The 23,540-nt window shown below is 48.5% G+C and overlaps 1 protein-coding gene across 3 annotated transcripts; it reads right to left on the bottom strand.

The window, feature by feature from the left end:
* Positions 1 to 5: 5 nt before the first annotated feature.
* Positions 6 to 23,535, bottom strand: mtmr3 (myotubularin related protein 3). Of its 3 annotated transcripts, XM_054731231.2 has the most exons (22): positions 23,330 to 23,535; positions 21,944 to 22,018; positions 20,035 to 20,091; positions 19,358 to 19,447; positions 18,846 to 18,962; positions 16,788 to 16,808; positions 15,942 to 16,024; positions 15,260 to 15,426; positions 15,086 to 15,182; positions 14,731 to 14,844; positions 13,766 to 13,956; positions 13,385 to 13,516; positions 13,136 to 13,247; positions 11,312 to 11,507; positions 9,665 to 9,850; positions 9,189 to 9,359; positions 8,705 to 8,850; positions 6,871 to 8,341; positions 6,638 to 6,748; positions 6,470 to 6,558; positions 3,475 to 3,501; positions 6 to 2,664 (listed from the first exon to the last, which is right to left on the bottom strand). In XM_054731231.2, the coding sequence occupies exons 3-22, from the start codon at positions 20,035 to 20,037 to the stop codon at positions 2,493 to 2,495; spliced, it is 3,696 nt and encodes a 1,231-aa protein (XP_054587206.2). In that variant the 5' UTR covers positions 20,038 to 20,091; positions 21,944 to 22,018; positions 23,330 to 23,535; the 3' UTR covers positions 6 to 2,492. The 3 variants fall into 3 exon arrangements, with proteins under 3 accessions (XP_054587206.2, XP_015827381.3, XP_015827382.3); XM_015971895.3 differs by lacking the exon at positions 16,788 to 16,808 and having other exon boundaries at positions 23,330 to 23,534; XM_015971896.3 differs by lacking the exons at positions 3,475 to 3,501; positions 16,788 to 16,808 and having other exon boundaries at positions 23,330 to 23,534.
* Between the last annotated feature and the right edge of the window lie 5 nt (positions 23,536 to 23,540).

Here is a 23,540-nt window from a genome sequence, read left to right as displayed (position 1 = left end):
GTTGATCTAGTATAATTTCATTTAATTCTACAACAAGGTAATGCTCTGTAAAGTAAATTCAACAAAACCAAATATTCAGACTGAACAAGGAGCACTTGTTACAGGGAACCGCTATGTACACACTCCTCTGAGACTTCAGAAGGTCAAAGTGCTGATCCAACACAGGAGGAACAAAGAGGAAAAATCAAGCAAAAACACACCTGATCCCGTCATCAGAGACCCGTAATCAGCTGCTTGGCACCAGCCTCCACCGAAAGATACACACTCTCACACACACACACACACACACACACACACACATCAGACGATTGCTGGGCCGCTGCAGAGAAGCCTCTGTTAGAGAATGTCAGTGTAAGCTGAGAATGCAACATTTGCGGAGCAAGAGAACTTCTAAAGGATGGGACTAAAAACCAACAGCACAGCAATGTGTGTGTGTGTGTGTGACATCAGCAGAGCCTCCGACACACACGGCACCAGCCCTCATCACCCTCACAACTCTGAAACACTTTCAGCTGCAGGTTCAGAAGAGTGCTCTGTGGCAGTGTCTACTAAATGTGCAAACTGACAAAAACAAACATCTTTTATCTTTAGAAACAATTCACATTCATGGATCAAAGAGCAAAGAGGCGCGTGGTGCCCTGCGACCGTGTGGTGGTGGTGTAAAGGCTGCAGAGTCAGAGAGCTCTGGCCCCACATCTCATTCAGCTAGAAGTGCTTTATGGGTAGAAACGACGTCTGAACCCACATGAGCTTTAGAGATGTTTTCTTCCTGCTAAGTGCTTTTGTCCATGTTCTACCGTCTCACAGGGCCAAGACCGTTGGTGTGTTTCTCACCACTGCAGCTGTTTAAAACCACCACCAGGTGTCAGGAACACACACTCCGTCAGACAGCTCAGGTGTGCCGAGTCGTCCATCCAGCTGGCGGCCAAAGTTGTCCTAAATCGTAACGGATCTGCAGATGATGTTGGATAAAAAACGAGCAGTTTCATCAGAAGTGATCATAACAATATGACCTGTTGGTGTGTGGAACCGGTTCTCATTCAGCTGAAACATGGAGGACTGAGCAATAACAAAGGCTCTCCGTCTGTGACATGAAGCTGAGAAGCTACTAGAAGTCAGATGTGCATGTGTGTGTGAAAGAGAGAGAGAGAGAAAATGAGTCTGGACAAAAGCAGAGGTAGTGTTTGGAGATGGACTGATGTTTGTAAGCTAAAGGGAGGCTTTTATTTTGGAATCAGGCTGCTTGTTTTGGACCACCGTTTTCTCAGCGCATAGAAAACTCCAGTCCCCCCCCCCCCCCCTCTCATCCTGAGGGATCAGCCGATGAGCAGCACCCCCGGCACCACCTCTCGTCTCAGATCTGGATTTGAAACAGCACTTTAGCAAGCTTGAATAAATAAAACCCAGTAATGATTGCATTGAAAGGAGAGAACCGCTGCAGCATCAAAACAGGACAAACCTGCTGTTCTATTAAACCAATCATCCGTCAGATCCAACCGGTCGCAAAATATAGTTCTCTGCAATTATTCACCTAAAACAAAGAAATAAAAAAATGTGACATATTAAGAGAGCCACTATTTGATGATTCTATACAGTTTTCTTAAATGCTATATATAGACATCTGAATATATTATTTTACTGATTTATTTTACAAAGACGTGTGCGTGAGGAGGTCATAGAACGGGCGTGGCTTCTCTGGTGACTGGTCTTGTGGATTTACAGACTTAGGGAGAACATGAAGAGCCCTTTCTGTTGCAGCCGCGTCTGGAAACCAGAGGCTCTCCAAGGAAACCATCAAACGAGAGCAGATCTACCGTCTGAACCCTGGTGGAGCTCACCCTGCCCGACACCAACATCTAAAACTACAGCGTCTCTAGCTGGAGGGCTGTGAAAAACAACCCGTAAGAGTCTAACTCATCAGCATTTTGGTCGTTTTAACTAGTCGCCAACAGAAAAGTAGATGAGAACGTCTGACAGGCTGGTCTGCTGGATCCCTTCACCCAGCATCACCAGTATGAAGAGCAGCGCTGGCGACGCAGACGTCTTTTAAACATCTGAGGAAAAACAACTTTTGTTTAAACCTTATGGTTAATGGAGTCTTTTGCTTTTTCTTCCCACCTCTCAGGGGACAACTCTAGTGGGGGGCGTCTAAAATTCCTCCACATGACCAGCAAACACAGTGAGATCACCTCCTCCTCCGCATGCCTGGCCCAAAGGTCCAGGAAGTCCATTCTCGCTCCTCTGAACTTGGCGTGCAGTTCCATCGCTGCTGCGGACCCTTTCTTACTCGCACACAAACACACACACACACAAAGTACTTGGCGTGTTGCCAGCACATCCCCCTCTGCGTATCGACCTACAGTCCCTTCTCCGCCGCACTAACAAGCACACACAATCACACGAGTACATGGGACATTCTGCGTAGCTGGCATGCGTCCGTGTCAGTGGCTGGCGGCTCAGCCCGGCTCTCCTGCGCTTCGCTGCGGTGGTCCTCAGTTGGAGCTGGCTGTGATGGGCTTCTCCATCTCCAGGTCCAGGGGGACGGAGCTGACCTGGAGGCTGCTGTAGCAGCTCCTGCACACCCGACTGGGCTCAAACAGCTGCTGGCTTGGCACTGGGATCTTTTGGTCACAACAGCTGGCGCAGAAGACATTACCGCAGTTCCTGTGGGGGGAGCGGGAACAGAAGGATCAGAGGGGAAGTCTGACACAGAGGATAGCTCCAGGTATCATGCAGCTCCCTAACTGACGATGCTAACGTGTCATAAGAAGCCTGCAGCTGACCTGATCAAAGCAAAGCCAGAAGGATGTGACTGATGAGAGCAGAGGGTCTGATCTAAACGCTGGTCTGAACCACCCGAGACTCACGAGTGGACAGAAGGCATGCAGGCCTCTCTCGCTTTCGCTCGACCGTCAAATCCCTCCACATGCTAGCTTAGCCGAGGAGCTCCAACAAACAGTAAATATTCAACCAATGAAACGGCAGCACTGAGCGAGCGCACGGCTCACACGGGTGGACTCATGTGAAGCCATGCGCGCACACACACACACACACACACACACACACCTAGAGGTGCCTTTTTTGATGCCTGTTCATAACCCAAAACAATACCAGAGTCTGACATTAGAGCCAGGTGGACAGAGCAGCTTTGGAGGCTGGGTCATGCTGCTGGGGGATGCAGGGGGCTGGTTTGGGGCAGCATGCTGCCGGGGTGTCTGCTGGGGTGGGGGTGCTATGGTGGGTTGAGGCTGAGAAATTTCACGTTGCTGTTAAAAAAGTCAAAAATTGACATGATGCAAGAAGCAGCTCTCAACCAATCACAGCTTTGATGTTGGGTCAGAGCCAGTTCTGTCCAAATACGTCTCTGTGATGCTACGGATGCTGCAGGCGAGTAGGGAGGGGTTGGTAGGGTTAGGGTAAGATAAGGGGGCTGGAGTGATGGTGGGAGGTAGGACAGAGGAGCCGGAATCTCACCAGACCTCCTGGACAGGCTCCCTGCCACTGTAGAGGAGGAAGAGGGGCAGAGAGTGGATAAGAGCGTATGAAATGAGGAGAGAACATCAACAGACCCAAACAGAAGATGTTTGTTTCACTCCTACATCATGGACCACATGACCAGCTGAGTGGTTACAGCAAACGTCTACAGCAGGTCCTGAAGCTGCAACAGCGATATCAGGACAACTTCAGCAGACAGAAGTCTCAAACTATCAAACGATCACCGTGGGAACGCAGCGTCCCCCTATCAGACCAGACCATTACGCTGAGATGGTGTTACGGGTGAGTAACCACTCTAGTTCTGATCATGAGGGTATGGTTAGGTGGCTGCTGAGGGAACTTGGCTGCCACAGCGAGAGGAATCAAGGACTTAATTCTGAGTCAGAAGCTCTTCTTCCACAATGTTTTGTTCATAAATAAAATGAAGAGAAAGAAACAGTCGTGAGTTTTTATTGCTAGCTAAACAACACCTGGAAGGCTGCAATGTTTTACTTTACAATTTGTTTCCTTTATAAAGGAACGTGTGGGCGTGGATTTGGGAAAGGTTCCATGGAGCTGGTAGAGACGGACAAATATTCACAGATCCCCTGAAACACCTGCAGGTCCAGAGCAGAGTCTGGAACAAGCTGCAGAGGCCGAGTTGGGATCTTTAGAATCAGAATCACCTTTTTAGCAGCTACTCCTTCACCGGTGCATTAGATAAGTAGAAAATACAGCAAAGTACAATAAAATACATATATACCATCTAAAATAAAGAACGCAGCATAATAAAGGGAACAGGTTGAGATGATGAGTGTAAATGAGCAGGAATGAAAGATAGAAACCACATTATTAGTGCACTGGTGGGTTGATTGTTATGAAGTTAGCATCTACCTATTTACAGTACAGTCAAAAAAGGCACAATATATGCAGCCGTATGCATTCAGGGATGCACACGGGACCGCAACACCAGAAGTAATGAACATGAATGTAAGGTGATGAGCAGAAAGCAGCTGATTCCACAGTATGGGAGTTTTATTTATTTTTTTTTTTTGGTTGCTTATTCTGGGTCGGGTCATGGGGGCAGCAGCCTAAGCAGAGAGGCCCAGACTTCCCTCTCCCCAGCCACTTGGGCCAGCTCCTCCGGGGGAATCCCAAGGCGTTCCCTGGCCAGCTGAGAGACATAGTCCCTCCACCGTGTCCTGGGTCTACCTTTAGGTCTCCTCTCAGTTGGACGTGCCTGGAAAACCTCACCAGGGAGGCGTCCAGGAGGCAACCTGACCAGATGCCCGAGCCACCTTAACTGGCTCCTCTCGTTGTGGAGGAGCAGTGGATCTACTCCAAGCCCCTCCCGGATGACCGAGCTTCTCACCCTGTCTCTAAGGGAGAGCCCAGCCACTCTGCAAAGAAAACTCATTTTGGCCGCTTGTATCCACAATCTCCTTCTTTCAGTCACTACCCAAAGCTCCTGACCATAGGTGAGGGCAGACCTCTTTACCACAACACATCGGTACAACGCCCGCATCAAGGCAGACGCAGCACCAATCCACCTATTGATCTTATGCTCCAGCTTTTCCTCACTTGTGAACAAGGCCCAGAGGAACCTAAACTCCTCCACTTGAGGCAGGACCTCATCCCTGACCTGGAGAAGGCATTCTACCCTCTTCCGACTCAAGACCATGATCTCTATAGGAGCTGATTCTCATCCCAGCTGTTTCACACTTGGCTGCAAACCGCTCCAGTGAGAGCTGAAGATCATGTTCTGATGAAGCCAACAGGACCACATCATCTGCAAAAAGCAGAGACCTGATCCTTAGGCCGCTAACACGGATGCCCTCAACACTTTGGCTGCACCTAGAAATCCTGTCCAGAAAAGTTATGAACAGAATCGGTGACAAAGGGCAGCCTTGGCGGAGTCCAACTCTCACTGGGACCGAGCCCGACTTTCTGCCGGCCATGCGGACCAAGCTCTGACACCGGTCATACAGGGACCTCACAGCCCGCATCAAAGGGCCTGGTAGCCCATACTCCCATAGGCTTGGCTCCTGCCATCCTAGATCAGACTCTGGACTAGAGCCCTGCACGGGCCTAAAATCTGAGCTCGTGTCCGGCCCGGCCCGAGGGGGTGGAGCCCCAGCCCGACCCGGTCCGAAAAGGTTTTCAGGATTCTCTGGCCCGAGCCCGGCTTTTTTTTTAACCTTTCATAAAGTTTTAGCGTGATCGAATGCTCAGCATTCTAATTATCTGTGAGAAGCGTTCTGCAGTAAAAAAAAAAAAAAAAAAAGAAAAGAAAGAAAAACAGCATCAATGCAGCTTTTCTTCTAACAGAGCGTATTTTTCGAGCGGCAGATGAAATTTACGAACACTATATTAATTGGATGCGTTTGTAAATTTAATCTGCCGCTCTGAAAATGCGCTCTCCAGTTAGAAAAAAAAACAGCAATGAATGCTGTAGTTTTTTTAACTGCAGAGCGAATTTATTCACAGAAAAACAGAATGGTGCCGTCTTCATGAGAATAAACGAATGGTTTCTGTCATCAAAGTGGACATAAAATGGCATATTAGAATAGGGGCACATGTTTCAATCAGCAGTTTGAGAATTCATTTATATCGGCGCATTTATAAACCAGAAGCAGGCAGGTGCTGCTGCGTTCAAGTGTTTCAGTTTTTTTTTATGAATTTGATTAAAAATAAAGGCGCCCGGCCCGTGTCCGAGGTAATTACACAGTCGTCGGCCCGAGGGCCGACCCGAGGGCCTAGGGCTTCAGTGCAGGGCTCTACTCTGGACCATCTCGATTGTTTTCTAATGAAGCCAAAGAGCCTGAAATCTACTGAGATGAGATGGTAGAAATGAGAACTACTTCATGGTGACCAACACTGGTTTCCTTCTGCTCTCTAAAGCATGATGAGGAAGAAAATCCTCCCACAGCTGGTCACTGATGAACGGCTGGGTTAACGTCCCCTGTACCGACTCGAGACAGGCCTGAGAACTTACCTGCAGTGATGCTTCCTGGTAGCAAGCCAAAACCTGCTTTCACAGCCGTAACACTGTGCCGCCAAATGATCAGGGTACCAGCGCGTGACCTGCAATATACAGAGTCCTTCACAGCTGCGGTCTACTGCGCAGGTCAACAAACATCTCTAGATGTGTTGGTCTGCTCACCTCAGTGTCCTGCTTGTCCACTTGCTCCCAGCTGGCCTCAGAGAAGAGTTCTGTGCTGCAGCGAGACAGACAGTTTGGGTCCAGGTTGAATTCAGAGTCTGTCATCGAGGTCTGCAACAGCACACGAAGCAACTGCTGTAATCTCAGCTTTAACCAGCAAAAATCAACATTCGGCCTGGAATCACTCCCACCAGTCAGACGCTTTAGGGAAAAGTGCTCCATCAGGGTCTTACCACTTCATCCCCTAGCTCTCCGTTAATCCGGTGGGAGCTGGTGTGCTGCTGATTCTCCAGACGGCTCCACAGCTCCTGTACCTGCTTCTTCAGAGTCTCCACCTCCATTTGGTGCCCCGCCTCGATCTGCCTCAGCCTCTGCTGGATGGTGTCTGTGTGCAGGGTCAGCCCGTCGTCATCCAGGTGGCTGCGGGACGGCTGCTCTGGGCTGACGACGGTCCTGCTCAGCAGGGCGTGGCACCAGCGGTGCTGAGAGCAGCAGCCCCGAGGGTGCAGGATCAGGGAGTTGCAGCTTGCCAGGGACACCTGTCGACTCAGAGGGGCCCGCTCCCCTTTGTGCCAGTGAGCTCCTACGCACGGGTCTCTATCGGAGCCGTCTCCATTGCACAGCCCTTCCCTGCTGAGCTCAGCACTCACAGACTGAAAGGCACTGATGAAGGGCTGCTTGCTTCCCCCGTTTAAAGTTCTGCTGAAGCTGTGCTCACCTGTCTCCACCCCCTTCTCCTTCCTGAAGCAGGGCGCTTGGCTCTTGCCATCCATGCAGGGCTGATGGTTCAGACAAACGCTCTGCTGAGCTGGAGGATCCGATCTGCTGCAGGCTTCTTCAGTTAAAGTCTCTGTTGAGCTCTCCATCAGAGAGGACTTCTTATCGACCTGCTCTGCTGGCTCAGAGACAGCATGCTGGGATTCAGGGAGACAGCCGTCCTCGTCCATGTCCCACTCCTCAGGGGACTTGTCCACAAAGCCGTCGGTTAAAGTTCTGTGGGCCTCCAGCTGCTCAGACTCACCTGAGCTGGACTGGCAGGCGTCTTCTGCTACTTCCTCCTGAACAGAGGACTTCTGCTTCAGCATTTCTTCTGGAGAGGGAGCCACCTCAGCTGCCTGTTGATCCAGACCCTCCTGTTTCTGGGCAGGCTGGGGGACAGAGTCACTGTCCTCCTCTGCCTTCACGATGCCATTTTCTCCATGGTAACCACTGGAAAATGTTTCTGGGTGCATCTCAGCCCTAACCCTAATCTGATGCTGCTCGTCGTGTTTAGCTTCCTTCACGTCTGTGTCAGCAGCACCTCTCTCTGTCTGTGTGTCAGCTCCTCCCTCCTCCTTTGTGGCTTCCTGAAGAATATTCTCCATTTGGCCCTCGACCACACTCATAGCCACAGAGAGCTCCGCCTCCTCTGTCTCCTCTTCTCCTGGGTCCACACAGGCTTCCCGTGGAAGTGCAGCCTGGGATTCCTGGGACAGCAGGCTGTCGTCCAGCTCAGAGTCTGCTCCGTCTGGAAAAAGACCCTCTCTGTTCTGATCCTGATCCCCCCCACCTTCAGGCCCCATGGCCATGTTGAGCTCCAGAGAGCGTCGGTGGTCCTGCCACTTCTCGTTGAGGCTCGGGTCACTGGAGCGGCGGTTGGGAGCCAGCGAGCTTCCCAGCTCACATGCACTGGGCAAGTTGTCAAAAGAGCGAGTTTTGGTACGTCTGAGCAGGAAATGAAAAGAGTAACAATTAGGAACCAAAATAAATGTTGCATCAAAGAGGCTGAGCATGGCTGGTGCACTAGGATCATCAAACCAATCATTTCACCCACAAAGAGATTAAAGTTCTACCCAGACTCTGTTTCTAACTCTGATCTCAGAGTTTAAACCACATCAGCATCACAGCTGAACTCATTCAGGTTTCTCCTCCAGGTTTTTTTCGGAAGAGACTGAAACAGCACGTGACTGAATGCATGAAAGCAGCTGAAAAGTCGGGACCCTCTGGCTGTTGGGAGTCTTCGACTTGTGTTTATCTTACATGAAGCAGGAAGTGGGAGGGGGTCGGGTCCCAGCGCGCCAGGCTCACCTGCCCAGGGGCGCATCCTCCGGGTTGACTCTGGGCACGGGATAGGGGGCGCAGGAGTCATCGGAGGGGGTGGTGGGGGAGGAGCTGGGCAGGTACACTGCTGTCCAAAGCATCAGGTTTCGTACGTGACACACGGGGTGGAGGACCTGCACGGACCAGAGATCCTCATCAGAAACAAAAACTAAACATTCTGTCTTCTAGACACAAAATTTCTCTAACCTTAAATCCTCAGAGGGACCTTAAATCACACCTGACTCCATAGCAAATAGAAATAAATCACCACGATTGTGAAATACACCAGTCTGGTTTTATTTCGCCTGAAACGGATCTGTCTGAACCAAAAGGAATGAAGAACCCTCTGGTTTCACATTCTTCACATTAAGCTTTCCATCCGGCTCAGCTTCTACTAAACATGCTGGTTAGAAACCAAATCATGTGTTTTCATCAACAACAAGCAGCAGCCAGAGGAGAGAGGTGGACGTACGGACTCGGAGTGGGAGGAGTACAGCATGTTCCTCAGCGTTCGGTTGGCTGGTCTGAGCTGAGACCAGACGGAGCAGGTCCTCTCCTGGACATGACGATCCTCCCTCTCCTTACCGCTGTTACACAGAAAGGTGCCGAACAGGCAGGAGTATGTGTGCTGCACCAGCTTCACCTGAAATCACACACACACACACACACACACACACACACACACACACACACACACACACACACACACACACACACATACATACACACACACACACACACACACACACACAGAGGCTTGTATACAAATCTCAGGCATGACAAGAGCTCAGATAAAAGCTGTTTTCCAGCTCGCCGCGTGACAAAACCCAGAAATGACAGAAGATTAGTGCCTGAACAGGAACAGGTGTGAGGAATAGCACTGCTCCCTCTTTGCATAAAACATCCAGAGGTCACAGACCTGAGGATGTCAGCTAAATGTAGACGTACCAGGAAGGCCTCGTTGAACTCAAAGGAGCACGGGAACTGCCTCTGCAGCTGATGAACACAGTCCAGCCACTGCAGGAAGACCGGGCAGCGCTCATTCAGGTCCTCAGAGTTTTCTCCGTGACCACAGCGATCAGCAAACTTGTGGCCAAAGTCCAGCCAGTCTGTCTCCACCAAAACCTGGAAGCCCTGCACAAACAAATAAAACCTTTCAGGTTCTCATGTCCACCAAACACATCTGTGCCCTTGCAGCAGCTAGACCAGGGGTCGGCAACCTGTTCCCATCAAAGAGCCATTATTACCCGTTTCCCACAGTAAAGAAAACACTGGGAGCCACAGCAGCCGCGGCGTTGTGGGCGGGGCCTACCCTCAGACAGCAGAGAGCTGCTTTAACCAATCACAGCAGGTGACAGCAGCCGGTACCGGTCGCTCGTGTACGTCAAAGTTATCTTTCATAAGAAGATAATCAATAAAAGGATTTATATAAAGTGGATCCAGAAGTTGTAGCCCGTCTCTGCCGACAATATTTTGATATTTTTCACCCTGTTGGTGGTTTTACTGAGCAGGTGCCACTTTTGTCATACGTTTCTTTTAAAACATGTTTAGACTGTTCAGAATACAAATCCAGGCTCTGTCACGTTTGATTGTTGTAATTAAACTTTGTAGGTGGGGAAGGTCCGAAAAGGATCCGATCATTTTGTTTTTCCCTCATTTACAGTGACGGAGATAAAGGCGCAGTGCGCCTGGCTCTGGTGGTAATCAAGTTTAATTTGATCTCTTTGCAACAATTTTCACAAGAAAACAGAACAGTTAAAAGCAGGGCTTGTGTTGACCGGACAGTTCCCGTATTTGACCGTTTATTTTGACGGAGAAAGAATAGAAAGAATTACCCCGACGCATGCAGACGAACTGACATTTTATTCTACGCACATCGCAGATGTAGCTAAATCACTCAAGAAAAGATTCCCATCTGAACATCTGAGCTGGACACTGCTCAGCGCAGCTCGCTGTCAGCGTGTACTACATAAGGTCCACAGCGAGCTGAAGATGTGGAGATTGACTTGGAGCGCGTCGCAGAACCAGAGCGCATGCGGGAAGATTCCTCCGACTGAAGCGAGACTTGTCACTTAGAAAATGTTCCCTGATTATGAAACTTTGGCTGAATAGCGCTTGTTCCTGTCTCCAATGTGGCGACACATCCATGAGCCGTCTGAGGAGAATCCCAGAGTCTCACATCCTCTTTAGCTCAGAAAGCGCCTATATGATTACGCACAAGCGTGGCGCGTCAACCCGGTCTCACAGTAAGACCGGGTTGGACCTGTTCAGGTTTACACAGACAATCTTTACATTTAGAATTAGCTTACAGATGTAAAATTAATGCAGTAAAATATAAAGCTTTTTATTTAAATATCCATTCATTATTTTACAAGCACAGAGAGCCGCATCAGATGGATGGAATGCGGCTCCAGAGCCGCAGGTTGCCGACCCCCGATCTAGACACTCGTCACATGCTAATCAACCTGCTTCAGACAGCTGTGGATGAAAAAGGTGCTAGACAGAGAGCAGAAGCTCTAGCTGCAGCTCAAACTCTGCTACTCTCATTCTCACAAAAACAACAAACCATGTGAAACAAAGGGAACTGCTCACTACCTCGATGGTGCGGTAGTAGGGGTCCAAAAGCAGCTTGGACAGAGCCACGATCTGAGGTGTGCGGTCCCAGCCATCGGAGCAGTGCACCAGAACCGGTCTGCGGTCTCGGTCCACCGCGTTCACCACTAGCAGGGCCGCCTTCAGCAGCAGGGACAGATGCTGCAGCCACTTGGTGCTCTCCAGGGCTGAGAGCCAGCTGTGGACACAAGCAGCCACAATAACACTCATTTCTTCATGTTTTCTCACAGAAAGCTTGCCTTATTGTTACAGAGTGGAGTAGAAAAATATCCTACGCTTCATGAATATTGTTCCGTTTTTCTCCAGTCTCAGTTTCTTTGTTGGCGGAACATTAATGAAAACCAGGACTCTTAAATCTACAAAACAAGCTAGCAAGGTCACAGAACTCTCACCGCTCCCGTCAGATACCACCCCTGGACCTGATAGGGAACCCACATTGCCGGAGGAAACGAGACAACAAACGAGGTTTTCTAGGTCCAAACGTCTCTTGTTGTCCGTGATTTCAAACGGTGTTTTCCTTTTTGTTACTCTGGTAGTTTGTCCTGAACTAGAAGGGGTAGCAGCCGGCCGTTTCTCCTTCTCTGGTGCTATTGAGCGGAGAACCTCTCACACCGGGTGTTCTGTTGTTGAATACATGAGTTTGTGATAAGTGGAGGACCCAGGGAAGTGTGGCGGTTCAGTGGGACCAACGACCTGATGGTCCAAATGTTGGTTTTGAACCGAGCCGTGTTATTGGCTGAGACTTTTAGTCAAATGCGACAGAATCACTTATCTATTTATTTTTCTCTACGGTGTATTTATAGCTATGCTCTTTTAAAATGTTGTAGCTTCAAACAATGCTCTAACCCAGTGATGCTGAATAGGAGAACCCCCTCTATGTGGCCCCGGAACCAGCAACCCCCCTTTCCCCCACCGGACCAGACCTCTGAAGACAAGGGGGCTGCAATACTGCGAGCCCCAATTACTCTAACAACACCCCCTGAACCAGCTCTCAACAACATTGGATTTTGATGTAGACTAATTCATGGACATAAGAAATGGCTGACGAAAGGGCTTGGCCATTCATCAATGGACTAATAGTTCAAAGTCTCACCCTTAAGTCATAAATGATCTAAAAGAGGAGCAGACATTTTATTTTTGTGACAGCTGCACGGCTTTATGCGAGTCCATCTGCCTCAACCTTAATAATCCAACTTCCTCAATAAATACAACATTCATCTAAGACCATCTAGCTAACCTGCACTCCAGTGTACGGAGGATTTTAGGAATGACGATGAATAAAAGATTCTCGATTTGTCATTAGGTCAGACTTTAAAATGGTAAATGGCCTGTATTTGATGTAGCGCCATCTAGAGTCCTGGAACCCCCCAAGGCGCTTTACAACACAATCAGTCATTCACCCATTCACACACACATTCACACACTGGTGGGGATGAGCTACAGTGTAGCCACAGCTGCCCTGGGGCGCACTGACAGAGGCGAGGCTGCCGAGAGCTGGCGCCACCGGTCCCTCCGACCACCACCAGCAGGCAATGTGGGTTAAGTGTCTTGCCCAAGGACACATCGACAGCGACAGACTGAGCGGGGCTCGAACCTGCAACCTTCCGATTATGGGGCGAGCACTTAACTCCTGTGCCACCGTCGCCCCAAAAATCAAGTACAGATATGTGACAAAGCCACTGCACAACTGGGATCACTGGTGCCCCCCGGTAAGCACTGGGTAGCTTTAGTTACAGCCTGCAAAGCTGTCGGGTTGTGTGTGTGGTGTGACTACAGAAATCTGGAGCTACGTAAAAGATAACGTACTTGGCTGGATCGGGCATCTGGGTGCAGAGGAAGCGTAGAGACTGGAAACTCTTGCGAATGGAGTGGATGTTGGCCATTCCCATGAACACCACCTCACAGTTGGGGTAGTACTCTAAGAGAACAAACAAAAAAGGTTTTAAATTTAGCACAGAGACAACTGTGTCTGTAGCCAAGTGATTTACTGAAGCTGCTGCGCACACGCACACGCACACACACACACAGATCTGACTGTGAACAACCGAAGCCTACCTGGGCACTCACAGCCACCGCCCTTTGCCCTGTTAGCTACTGCTGCAGCATACGACCTGGCATCCAGGATCAGTAGCTTGTGGGGCTGCGTGGCTAGAGTTTCCACCTCTGAGCTGTTGGTCATGGACGATTCTAAAACAAGACAGACATTCAGCTTAGACAGATGCCCACACAGACAAAGGTGTTGACAAAGAGTTAAAGCTAAAGATGTGTTCAGGTATGTCAGCTTGATCCGTCTGTGTTTGTGTAAACTCGCTGCTTCTGACAGGCCCAAACAGGCCAGATTCCACATCTGCTGCCAACTCCTGCAGGCAGCAAGACCTCAAGATGAAAACCTGTCTGCGGGATGGTGTGTGTGTACATCTGGGTGTTAGCTCTTACCAAAGTCAGTATCAGGCAGGTCTGCCCCGTTGCTGTAGCTCCCGTTCAGAAGGTGCTTGCGGGAGCTGCTGTCCACGGCACAGGCCTTGGCGATGGACTGAACCAGGTGCTCATCATCAGCATTCCTCCAGCCCCACCAGCTGACTTCTGGCTGGCCACAGCGGGCGATCACAGCTCCTGTGCTCTGGTGTCTAAGAGAAGGACAACCAGGGGCAAACGCTCTCTGTGAGAAAGCTGAATGTTCTTAACAGAGACTAAACAATAACCCATGTGAGGTGACGTTTAGTGATTTTATTACAGTAAAAACAATCATTTATCTCTAAAATCTGGGCTGGTTTACTGCTTCTTAAAGGGCTCGTTCACTGGGAAACGTATTTCTTGTTCTTTTTGAAACAAAGTCAGTCACTGAGCTCCACGTGCATGTTGAGCGTGAACGGTCTGATCACCTTGACTTGAAACTGTAGAAGGCTGTGCTGGTTTAGCATCCAGGAGAGAGCAGAGCTGGTAGAAGCTAGCCATTAGCATTAGCAACACCCCGACATGGCAGAACACATCCAGGCTTGTGTTATTTTTGAAGATAAAACATCAACGTTGCATATTTTACTACAGAAAGAAGAAGAGCGAATGACGGCAGCAGAGGACTCGTGATCCTGTCTGACTGAACCTTAACCTTTGTTGTTTCACTTGCTGAGACGAACACTCCTGGTGTACAGAACAGTTTCCTTTTGTGGACCCTAAACTCAAATGCCACAAAGACAAAAACCAGAACTGAAGCCTTTCCTCCCGACTCCTCTCTGACCCTCTGAGTAATAAAAATAAGGCGGGCAGAGCAGCTTTTATTTACCAAAAGCTCATCTTCACCAGCATTTATGACCCCCTTAACTCCTTAAGACCATAAACAAGTATCTTGTTTCTGTCTTTTGATAAACAAGTGGTAAGTTTAAGGAAGAAAGTCATACACCAACCTATAAACCACAGCAGGAAACCTCTTCCAGGAGCGGAAGGCGGCCACGTTTTCCAGCTCCTTGTCAGTGATCCAGGCTGGCACCAGGAGCTGCTGAGGGTAGCTGGGGCAGAGCCTGGCCGGGCAGAAGGCCAGAGACAGCAGTTAGACAAGGTGAGGACACCCAATCCTGGGTTGGTCCCTTATCTGCCCAGGGGTGAAGTACCGGTGGAGCACAGTAACACAGCTGCCCACTGTCTAACACACACACTCACACACTTGTGTTGCTGACCAATGAAAGCACAGTTTGGGATCGTCTCTAATTGGGAATGCAGGAACTCAACACAGCAGCAGGATCCTGAATGAACCCCCTTTACCTGAACTTGCTGTTGATGTCCGATATCCTCCAGGCATTCTGAGTGTCGAAGCCCATCCTCTCCATCTCGTTTTTGAACCACGAGGTCACGTGTTCTCCTGCAGGGAAGCAGGGAAGTCTGATTAGACGGTGGAGGAGGCATCCCTGTGAGGGCAGGAGGGAAACAGTGGAGTACCTGGCCTGCACAGCTCGCCGTGCTGCTCCTTCTCTCCTGCGTACACCTCCATGCACCAGGCGTGGAAAGCAAAGGAGAAGAGGTCCTCCAGGCGAGAGGGAGGGCGCACGACAACACCCAGACGTTTCAGCCATTCCTGACACTGCTCAAAGGTGGAGAACTGGCATCTGATCAAAGGCAGACAGAAACAGCCCACTGAAACATAAGAGTAAACTAACTGTACGTCTACAGCACAAATCCTTGGTTCAGAAACAAAAAAAACTCTCAGGTTCATTTCAATTTTATCCACAGAATGTTAGAAACATGGGATGAAACTGGCGAACAAATAAATAAAACAAAAAAATGGTCGTTCATAAAAATGTAAAATCAAAGTTGGTCAGAGTTGGTGAGTCAGCTGCTCGATCGTCCGCTGGAGGAAGAAGTTCGTCGTTTATGAGCTGGATGGGTGCTGCTGTTGGTCATTTATGGAACCACGCTATAGACGTCAGTACACACACCAGTAAAAGGACACTGTAGTTACCGGTAATTGCCAGAGGTACAGTGCACGACCATAGTGTTCCCCAGCAAACCAGTAACGTTCCACAGTGGGAACACCAGCCCTTAGAACCCCATTACCAAATGCTGATGGTGTTATCTGAGGTGATATGAAGGAAGTGTGATTTTGTATGAACGTGGCTCTTACCTGACAACTTTACAGTCCTTGCAGGTGACATGAAGCTGGAACATATCCCGACACTCCACACACTCAACCAGCTGCAGAGGGACCTGTGGAGCCGGAAACAGCAGAGGGCCAAACCACGATCAGCTCAAACGCACCCAACCTGAGACCAGATCACAGCTGCTGCTGAACGCAGGTGCAGCTTCACTGCTCATGTTCAACCAGAGCGAGCTGGGACATCAGCTCCAGTAAAGCCTTCATGCCAAGGCTCACAGCTTTGTCCTGCAACATTACAGCTGTTCCACAGACTTCATTAAACATTGTGCGTCAAGTTTTCATCTCACACAGAGCACTTCCAGGTGCATTAGTGTTTAGGTCACAGCTCACTCTGGATGATCTCTACATACAAAAAACGTCCAAACACAGAACCAGAGTGCTTTTCCTTTTGGCTCATGGCTGCAGTCTTATCGTTTCTAGGCAAATACCAGGCAAGGTTCAGAACTGTCGTGTGCTGAAACCTAACAGGATGGGTGGAATCCTGCAGGGAGACGGCTCCACCGTTTCTAACTCAGTTCATAAAGAGCACTTCTCAGCTGTGTGGTAAATGTCTGTAGAAGGTGTGGCTGGAGATGTGGGTCATGCACCATCAGCAGCCATTCAGGTCATAACACACCAGGCTGGCTGCAGGAATTGTTTGTATGAACATCCAATCATATTTTACTCAGCAGGCTGTTAAGCTAACATCTGTTGTTAGGGGGGGGGGGGGGCATTAAAAACTCACACCCTCAGGCTACACCTAGTGAGCAGGCAGGCACAAGCTTACAGAGTTAGACTCAGCCACTCCACTCTGCAGCGCTGCGGGGTACTTACTGACACCTCACAACAACAACTCTATCCAGAAGAAAACAGAGGACACAGTCAGAAAGTCATGCGTGTCTGTTACACACACACACACACACACACACACACACACACACACACACACACACACACACACACACACACACACACACACACACACACACACGCAACTAGGCACACACACACAGCTTCACATCTATGATCTGACCACTATCTAAAGTCCTGAGCTGCTTCTCCCTCTCCTCCATCATGACTGACAGCTCATCCGTGCGATGCAACCTCAACCTCATCGAAAAAGTCCAAATAAGTTGGAGGAAAATGCTGAGTCAGTCCCTGGAGGGTCATTAAAGCTCCAATCAACCTCTGTAGCAGGTAACGAACAGGAAACGGACAAATGCACTCAGCAGAAGTCCTGGATGGATATCTGGTGAATGAGGAAACCCAGAACTAATAATGTTGCATCTCCTCAGCTCACAGCATCAAATGAGCAGCGAAACACCTCCCAAAGCCTGAACGGAGTGGATACTTGCAGGATGAGCAGAAATCATGCTGGTTTTGTTGAACATGAAGGCAGCTCTCACTAGGTTTCAGTTTGCTGCTTTGTGGGTCGGCGAGCCACCAGTGGGTTATCTACGGTCACACTGCAGGTCCTCATGCTCAATCCTGATCGTTGGTGGTTTTTCACACGATGACTGAAATGCAACAGTGTGGCTGGTTTACAGCCCTGATGAGCTCAAACAAGCTCGGTTTGAGGAAGTAAAAATGGCGGCTGCAGCTGTTGCGCAGCAGCATTTCCTGTACAGTCAGAAACAACATTTTTACAAATGGATTATAGCTTCTTTAGAGTTTGCTCAGAGGCTCTCGACTTCCCTCTGACACTGTAGCCACATGCTCCTGTGTCCTTATTCAGACGTTTCTTTGGTGGCACACTTGAACGCAGCCGGGTCGCTCACGATCCTTCAGGTTTGGCTTGAACAGAATCACCACCGCATTTACTAACCATGTCAGAAACCATTGACTGGCTCCATCTGTAGTATCCACCATGCCTGTTCAAGCTAACAACCTTTAAAAGTCCGTATTATTCTAGATGGCAACTATTCAGCCTTGGACCAAACAAAAAGGAGTTTGTTTTAACTGCTGATGTTTTAGTTTAGCTCTAAATGGTCGTGTGATGACATGGTCTACATGGTCAGACCATTTCACAACGGTTCCTGTAGATATTTCACCTTTCAGAATGGTGCATGTTAATAATCACAGAGCATGTGTCTGCTGGGATACGGGACCGTGTCACTCAACAAGAATATTTACTAAGTAATTTGCAAAGTAAGTAAAGAAAACCTCTCCTCACTGAGTCAATGTGGGCTTTTAAAAAGAGGAAGAGAAAGGTTTTATGTAGCACATGACCCGTCATCGCACAATTTCTCTGTGTGTTTGCCAACAACAGGGACAGCTCAGTGATCTGACCATAGCCTTGTTCTCCAGGCAAACAATTTCTCATTAAATTGAGGCAAATATGTGACCTGGGAGGAAAGCACCTCCATACGATTGCATGTAAGAATGTGGAGATGCTACAGCTGATAATAACACAAGAAAAGTTTCTGGCAAATAAAAGAACCACAGTCCTGTGAAGCTCTAGAGGCCTCCGAGTTGTGCCAAGTCACAGATATGTAAGTGAGGGCTAGAAAGGCTAGAATCAAACTGCAAACATCTTTCTGGGGAAAACAGGGTTTGTTTTGTTAGGAACAAGATAGTCCATCTCGTCTTTTGGTGAAGACAGCCTGACTGTTGTACATCCCCTCGGGAGCAGCAGTAACCATGGCAACAAGTCCATAGACAGAGCGGGACAGGCTGGTGGGGTGGCAAAAAGCCACATGGTGGTGCTGCCATCGCTCAGGTCACTCCGGTCTGAGTGCCCGGGTCACCATAGTGCTGACGCAGCAGCTTTGCTCTGACCATTCTCTAAACAACACTCCACACAGCACACCTCATTCTGGAGCCGAGTCACAGATATTCTCTAATCGTATGTGCAGCCCTGGAGCTGATTGGCTGCTTTTCCCAAATACTTACATTAACAACAGACTCTTTGAACTTGATGTGGAGGCGATAATTGGACATTGCAATGATGGCGTCCTCTGCTCTCCCCACATACTCTGTGAACTCCCCATGCAGCTCGGGAAAGGGCACCTAGCAACAGTCGGAGATAAAACATGTCACATAAGCTGCAGAGCCACAACGATCAGATCAGACCAGCAGTTACAGCTGCACACGGGCCGCGTGTTTACCTGCAAACACCAGGAAGCACCATTACTATTTTTACAATGGCAGGAATTTAGCCACCTTTAGCACGAAGAAGCTATTTATTCCTATGTGTGTGTGTGTAAGAGAGCACACACCCACATTCATCCCGGTCACCCTCACACATGCTAACCATTTACAACAGACACTAGCACTAGCATAGCAGGTGCCTCTAGCTACATCAGTTACAGAGTGGAGACTCCCTCCAGTGTCACGTTAGCTAGCTGCTCTCCCTCTGTTGTATTTCTGTTTTTCAGACTCCGGGTGATCAGCAGCTGCCTCACCTGCATGTCTTCCTCCTCCAGAATGGGGGACTTCTTGGGGAAGATCTGATTGGCCTGGATGCACTCCAAGCTCTGCTGGACCTGCTCCTCCTACACACAGAAAATAAAACTGTGATATTCATAGAGGAGCTGGAATTAGACTCAACTTCCACAAGCACACTTTGGACGTGGCCGAGTGTTTTCTAATCGCTCTTCTCCTGTTGATCTTTAACAAGCTTCTGTTTCAGCGTTAACGCAATCATCTTCGCCACCGCATACTCAGACTCATGCTCACGTGATGTGGAAATAGTCTAAGTGTCACAAACTGTTATGACTGCTGGATAGAAACCAGCTTCCCTAATGTTTAACTCCATTTACAATTACCCGCCCTGGTCAGACGGACCATAGTAGCACATCCTGTGTGATGCTAGCTCAGCATTAGCAAGGGCAGAGTCCAGTCCTGAGACCGAGTCTTCATGCTTCAGGGTGTTTCTACGGTGGAAACTGAAAGCTGCCCTGCTTCAGCTGCGTCCCCAGCTGACCTTTGACACGTTCAGATTTGACACAGCCGTCTGCTTCCTGATAAACAGCTGATGGAAAGTGATAATCGATGGACAGTTCGGATTTTACAGACTGCATTCAGGCCAAGGGACAAAGCAGTTACCACACCAAACCCGTTAGTAAAGTAAAGACAGTACCATGGCCCCGCTGAAGGAGTGTGGGTCAGCCAACAAGGAGCTCCGACTCAAATCGGCCTGCAACAACAAACAACCCCAGCGAGTCAACAGTGCTGATACAATTAAAGGATTTCTTATCTTTGAAACTAAACATTTTTTAAAACAACAGTTTTCCCCATGAGCTACAGGCAAGATGGTGCACAACCAGAGCCACTGCTAATGTTACTGTTAATAAAGCTAAAGATGAAAACGCTAGAACGACTTAGCATGAATTCTCTTCTTTATTTAGCAGCTTTACTCTATAAAACCACTGACTGTAAAGTCTATTTACTCAGTGTTCTCCAAACCCCGGTCCTCAGCGCAAACTGTCCTGCATGTCTTCCACGTCTTCAGCCCACCCGATTTACATAGTTGCATTGACTCCTCAGGAGAACATCAGTGCTGCGGAAGCCCGGTAATCACTCATTCAACAAGTCGGGTGTGTGGCAGCAGGGAAACTCTGGTGTTTGAAAGGGCAACATGGAAAACACGCAGGACAGTGGGTGCTGGGGACCGGGATTGGGTAGCACTGCTCTAACGTAAATAAACGATGATCTAGGAGTTGTGTTGGCTCCACAGCTGTAACACCCACTAGTCTCAGTTTTCCTAATTCAACCCGGACCTGGAACCCCTCTGGCATACCATCCATCTTCTCTCTGAGGCCCACCACTAAAACATGGGCACAGAGAGATGTAAAACATTTGCACAATTAAAGTTCCTTTCTTGTTTCCAATTATTTCCAGAGAAATTTTAACTGTTTTTGTTCAATTCAGTAATAAAACATCTGAGATGTTTAAAAAATATCATCTGGCTGCAAGAAGAAAAGTAAAATGCAGATAAAACCTGAAAATGCTAAAACTAGGGATGCAACGATATAATCCAAACCGATACGATACCGATACTTGGATCTGAGTACTCGCTGATACCAATTACAGATACCGAAACCTCTACCACACAAAAAAATGCAATGAATTGGAATACAGGTTTTATTTTCTTCTCTGCTTTCAATAGGAAAATAAAATATATTAGTAGAAATGATCAAAAACAAAAATATTAGGTGAACAGAAATGACAGTGAAGCCACTTTCAGGCAACTGCATTGGTATCGGTTCCTGTTAATGATTACCTTTCACCAATACTGGTATCGGCCTGATACCGTGCATCCCTAGCTAAAACCTTCAGGCGGATCCAGTACTGTTCTATACTTGATATAAAAACAAGCAAATGTTTCGACACTCTAAAGGATTTGGTCCTATCCGGAGCTGATCTCACGCTACACATCTAAGAGCTGGTTGGTCGGAGCGGGCCTGGTGAGGAGCAGAAACATGAACTAACAGAACACCAGTGTGTTTGTGTCAGCTGCAGGCATCAAGGCTCGTTCAGCAGCAACAAACAGGATTCTAATCCTCACATGACTCTGCACTAACAGCAGCTAAATAAGAGGAGGATGCAAATAGATTTCCCAAATACTTCCAAAGAATTTCTTTTGGAAATATCATACCTCAAGGTAAACGGGATTACAGAAAAAACAAACGAATAAAAAATGAAAGAAAACACCAGAGGCCCTAAGCTGCAGCAAATTAAAACCAGTAATTATGTGGTAGAAAACTCTGCAAGAGCTCAGCGACTCTCTGAAAACCAGTCAGAAAATTTAATTATGTACAACAAAACTAAAATAATAATCCAAAGATTATCCTGCTTCATTTGGACGATGGTGTGAACCAACGTGCCCAAAGACGTCCTCTCCAGGTAATAAACTGACTTGAATGACCAGGTAAAGGTAAACATGACCACATTTAAACATCTATTCAATATGGCAGCCTGAAGCACCTCACAGAGACAGCTACAGACACTGACGGCTGCAGATGGCCCAGATACAGTACAACACTTACTGCAGAGTATCAGCGGTGGACGGTGTTACTCCTGTTGATCCAGTAGGGAAAATCTCACAAGCAGGACATGAAAATCTGTGGAAATTAAAATGCATAATGAAGAAAAACCTTTCACTTTGAAACATCCTCATACCTTGCAAACAGAAGAAGCCGTATTTATAGAGATGCAGGCTAGAGAAGCCCCTTTGATTCCCTGGCAAAAATAAATGTAGTGGTGATCACAGCGGCGTGCGCGTGAGCTGAGACACCACCAAAGTCAGACCCAGAGAAGCCTGCTGGATATCACGGATGGATGTGAAAGCAGATCGTCACAGAAAACCAAACAACTTTCATATCTCGTCTTCAGGGTGGTGATGGAGAGGTGCATCCAAAACACCAGCAGCCCTGGTGAAGTCCTGCTGCCACCAGAATCCGTGGCTCCTTTTACCACAACCCAACATCTTTTAGTGTTTGAACTCACTAGATTAGTATTTTTCAAGAATGAGATGTTAATGCTTTCTAAAGTAAACTGTATATAAAGTCTTTTCTCTACATGGTCTGTTAGGAATATCTCAGCGCGCTGCCCAACAAATGGTTGCAAAGGTCATCTGCTCCTGCAGAGACTGAAACCTGAGCTAAAGAGGTCAGTGGATGTGGCAGCTCGGGAGAACAACACATCTTTTCATGAGTCCGAGACGAGTCCTTACAAACAGACACAATCCCGTCCAACTCAACGAGAGCTGGGTCCTGACGCCCGGCCTCGGCTCTGCCGCCGCCTGATAAGGCCTATCTGTCCCACTCACGTCTCTGTTTACAAGCCTACGAGCGGAGTCTGGCTGACTTCACGCGGAGGGCTAAGCCTGTTAGAGCTACTCCTGTCCGTGACAGGCTCCGGGCTCTACATATGGTGTTAGCATGCGCAGCACCACTAATGATTAATTTTACTGTTTTACTGGCAGTTTGTTGCTCTAATAATAATAATAATAATAATGGTTGCGTTTAAGTGTGAAGACAGCTGAGACAGCATCATCTAACTAGCTAGCTAGCTAGCTGTTACAGACTAGAGAGAGCCAGCAGCAGTGGTGGTAACATCCTATCAGAGGAAACTCGGCTGCGTTCGCTGTAGCTAACGTTAACGTCAACAGTTAGCATGCTAATCTTCAGCAACATTAGCATGCTAAGGCTTAAATGTAAGTGTTATTAGGATTTAAAGTAGCCCTGTTAAGTACGGCAAGTCGGCTCCTATCAGTCGATGTTTGTCATTAGTTGCTGCACCGCACCACACCACAGCCCAGCAGAGCAGCGCCGCTCTCTGCAACTGTTTTTGTTATGAGATGGAGGGCGGACCCCGGGACAGAGGCCTCTGTCAAAACACACCGAAGGCTCGCCACAGCCGGTGAGACTCACCCGTGAAAGGAGCGAAGTGGTCAGAAGCTCGCGATTCACCCGAAGCCCATGCAAAAACTCAAAAGGAAACTGCTCTCAAACAAACGGGAATTAGTCATATCCGAGCTGAAGCCAGCCTCAGTGCGTCCTCTTCCAGCGCCGAGTCTTCGTCGCCATCGCCGCCGCGAAATCGCCAGCCCAACAACATTCGCGCTTGTGACGCAACGTCGTC

Source organism: Nothobranchius furzeri, chromosome 17 (assembly GCF_043380555.1).
Source record: "Nothobranchius furzeri strain GRZ-AD chromosome 17, NfurGRZ-RIMD1, whole genome shotgun sequence".
NCBI lineage: Eukaryota > Metazoa > Chordata > Actinopteri > Cyprinodontiformes > Nothobranchiidae > Nothobranchius > Nothobranchius furzeri.
This window is presented reverse-complemented; position numbering and strand designations above follow the sequence as displayed.

Bases quoted from the DNA above. Each gene is read 5' to 3' on its own strand.
- mtmr3 (XM_054731231.2), bottom strand. The intron at 9,360-9,664 runs GTACGTCTACAT...GTGTGATTTCAG, and splicing joins AGTTCAACGAGGCCTTCCTG to GTGAAGCTGGTGCAGCACAC. The intron at 6,749-6,870 runs GTAAGACCCTGA...GTGCTGTTGCAG, and splicing joins GAGAGCTAGGGGATGAAGTG to ACCTCGATGACAGACTCTGA.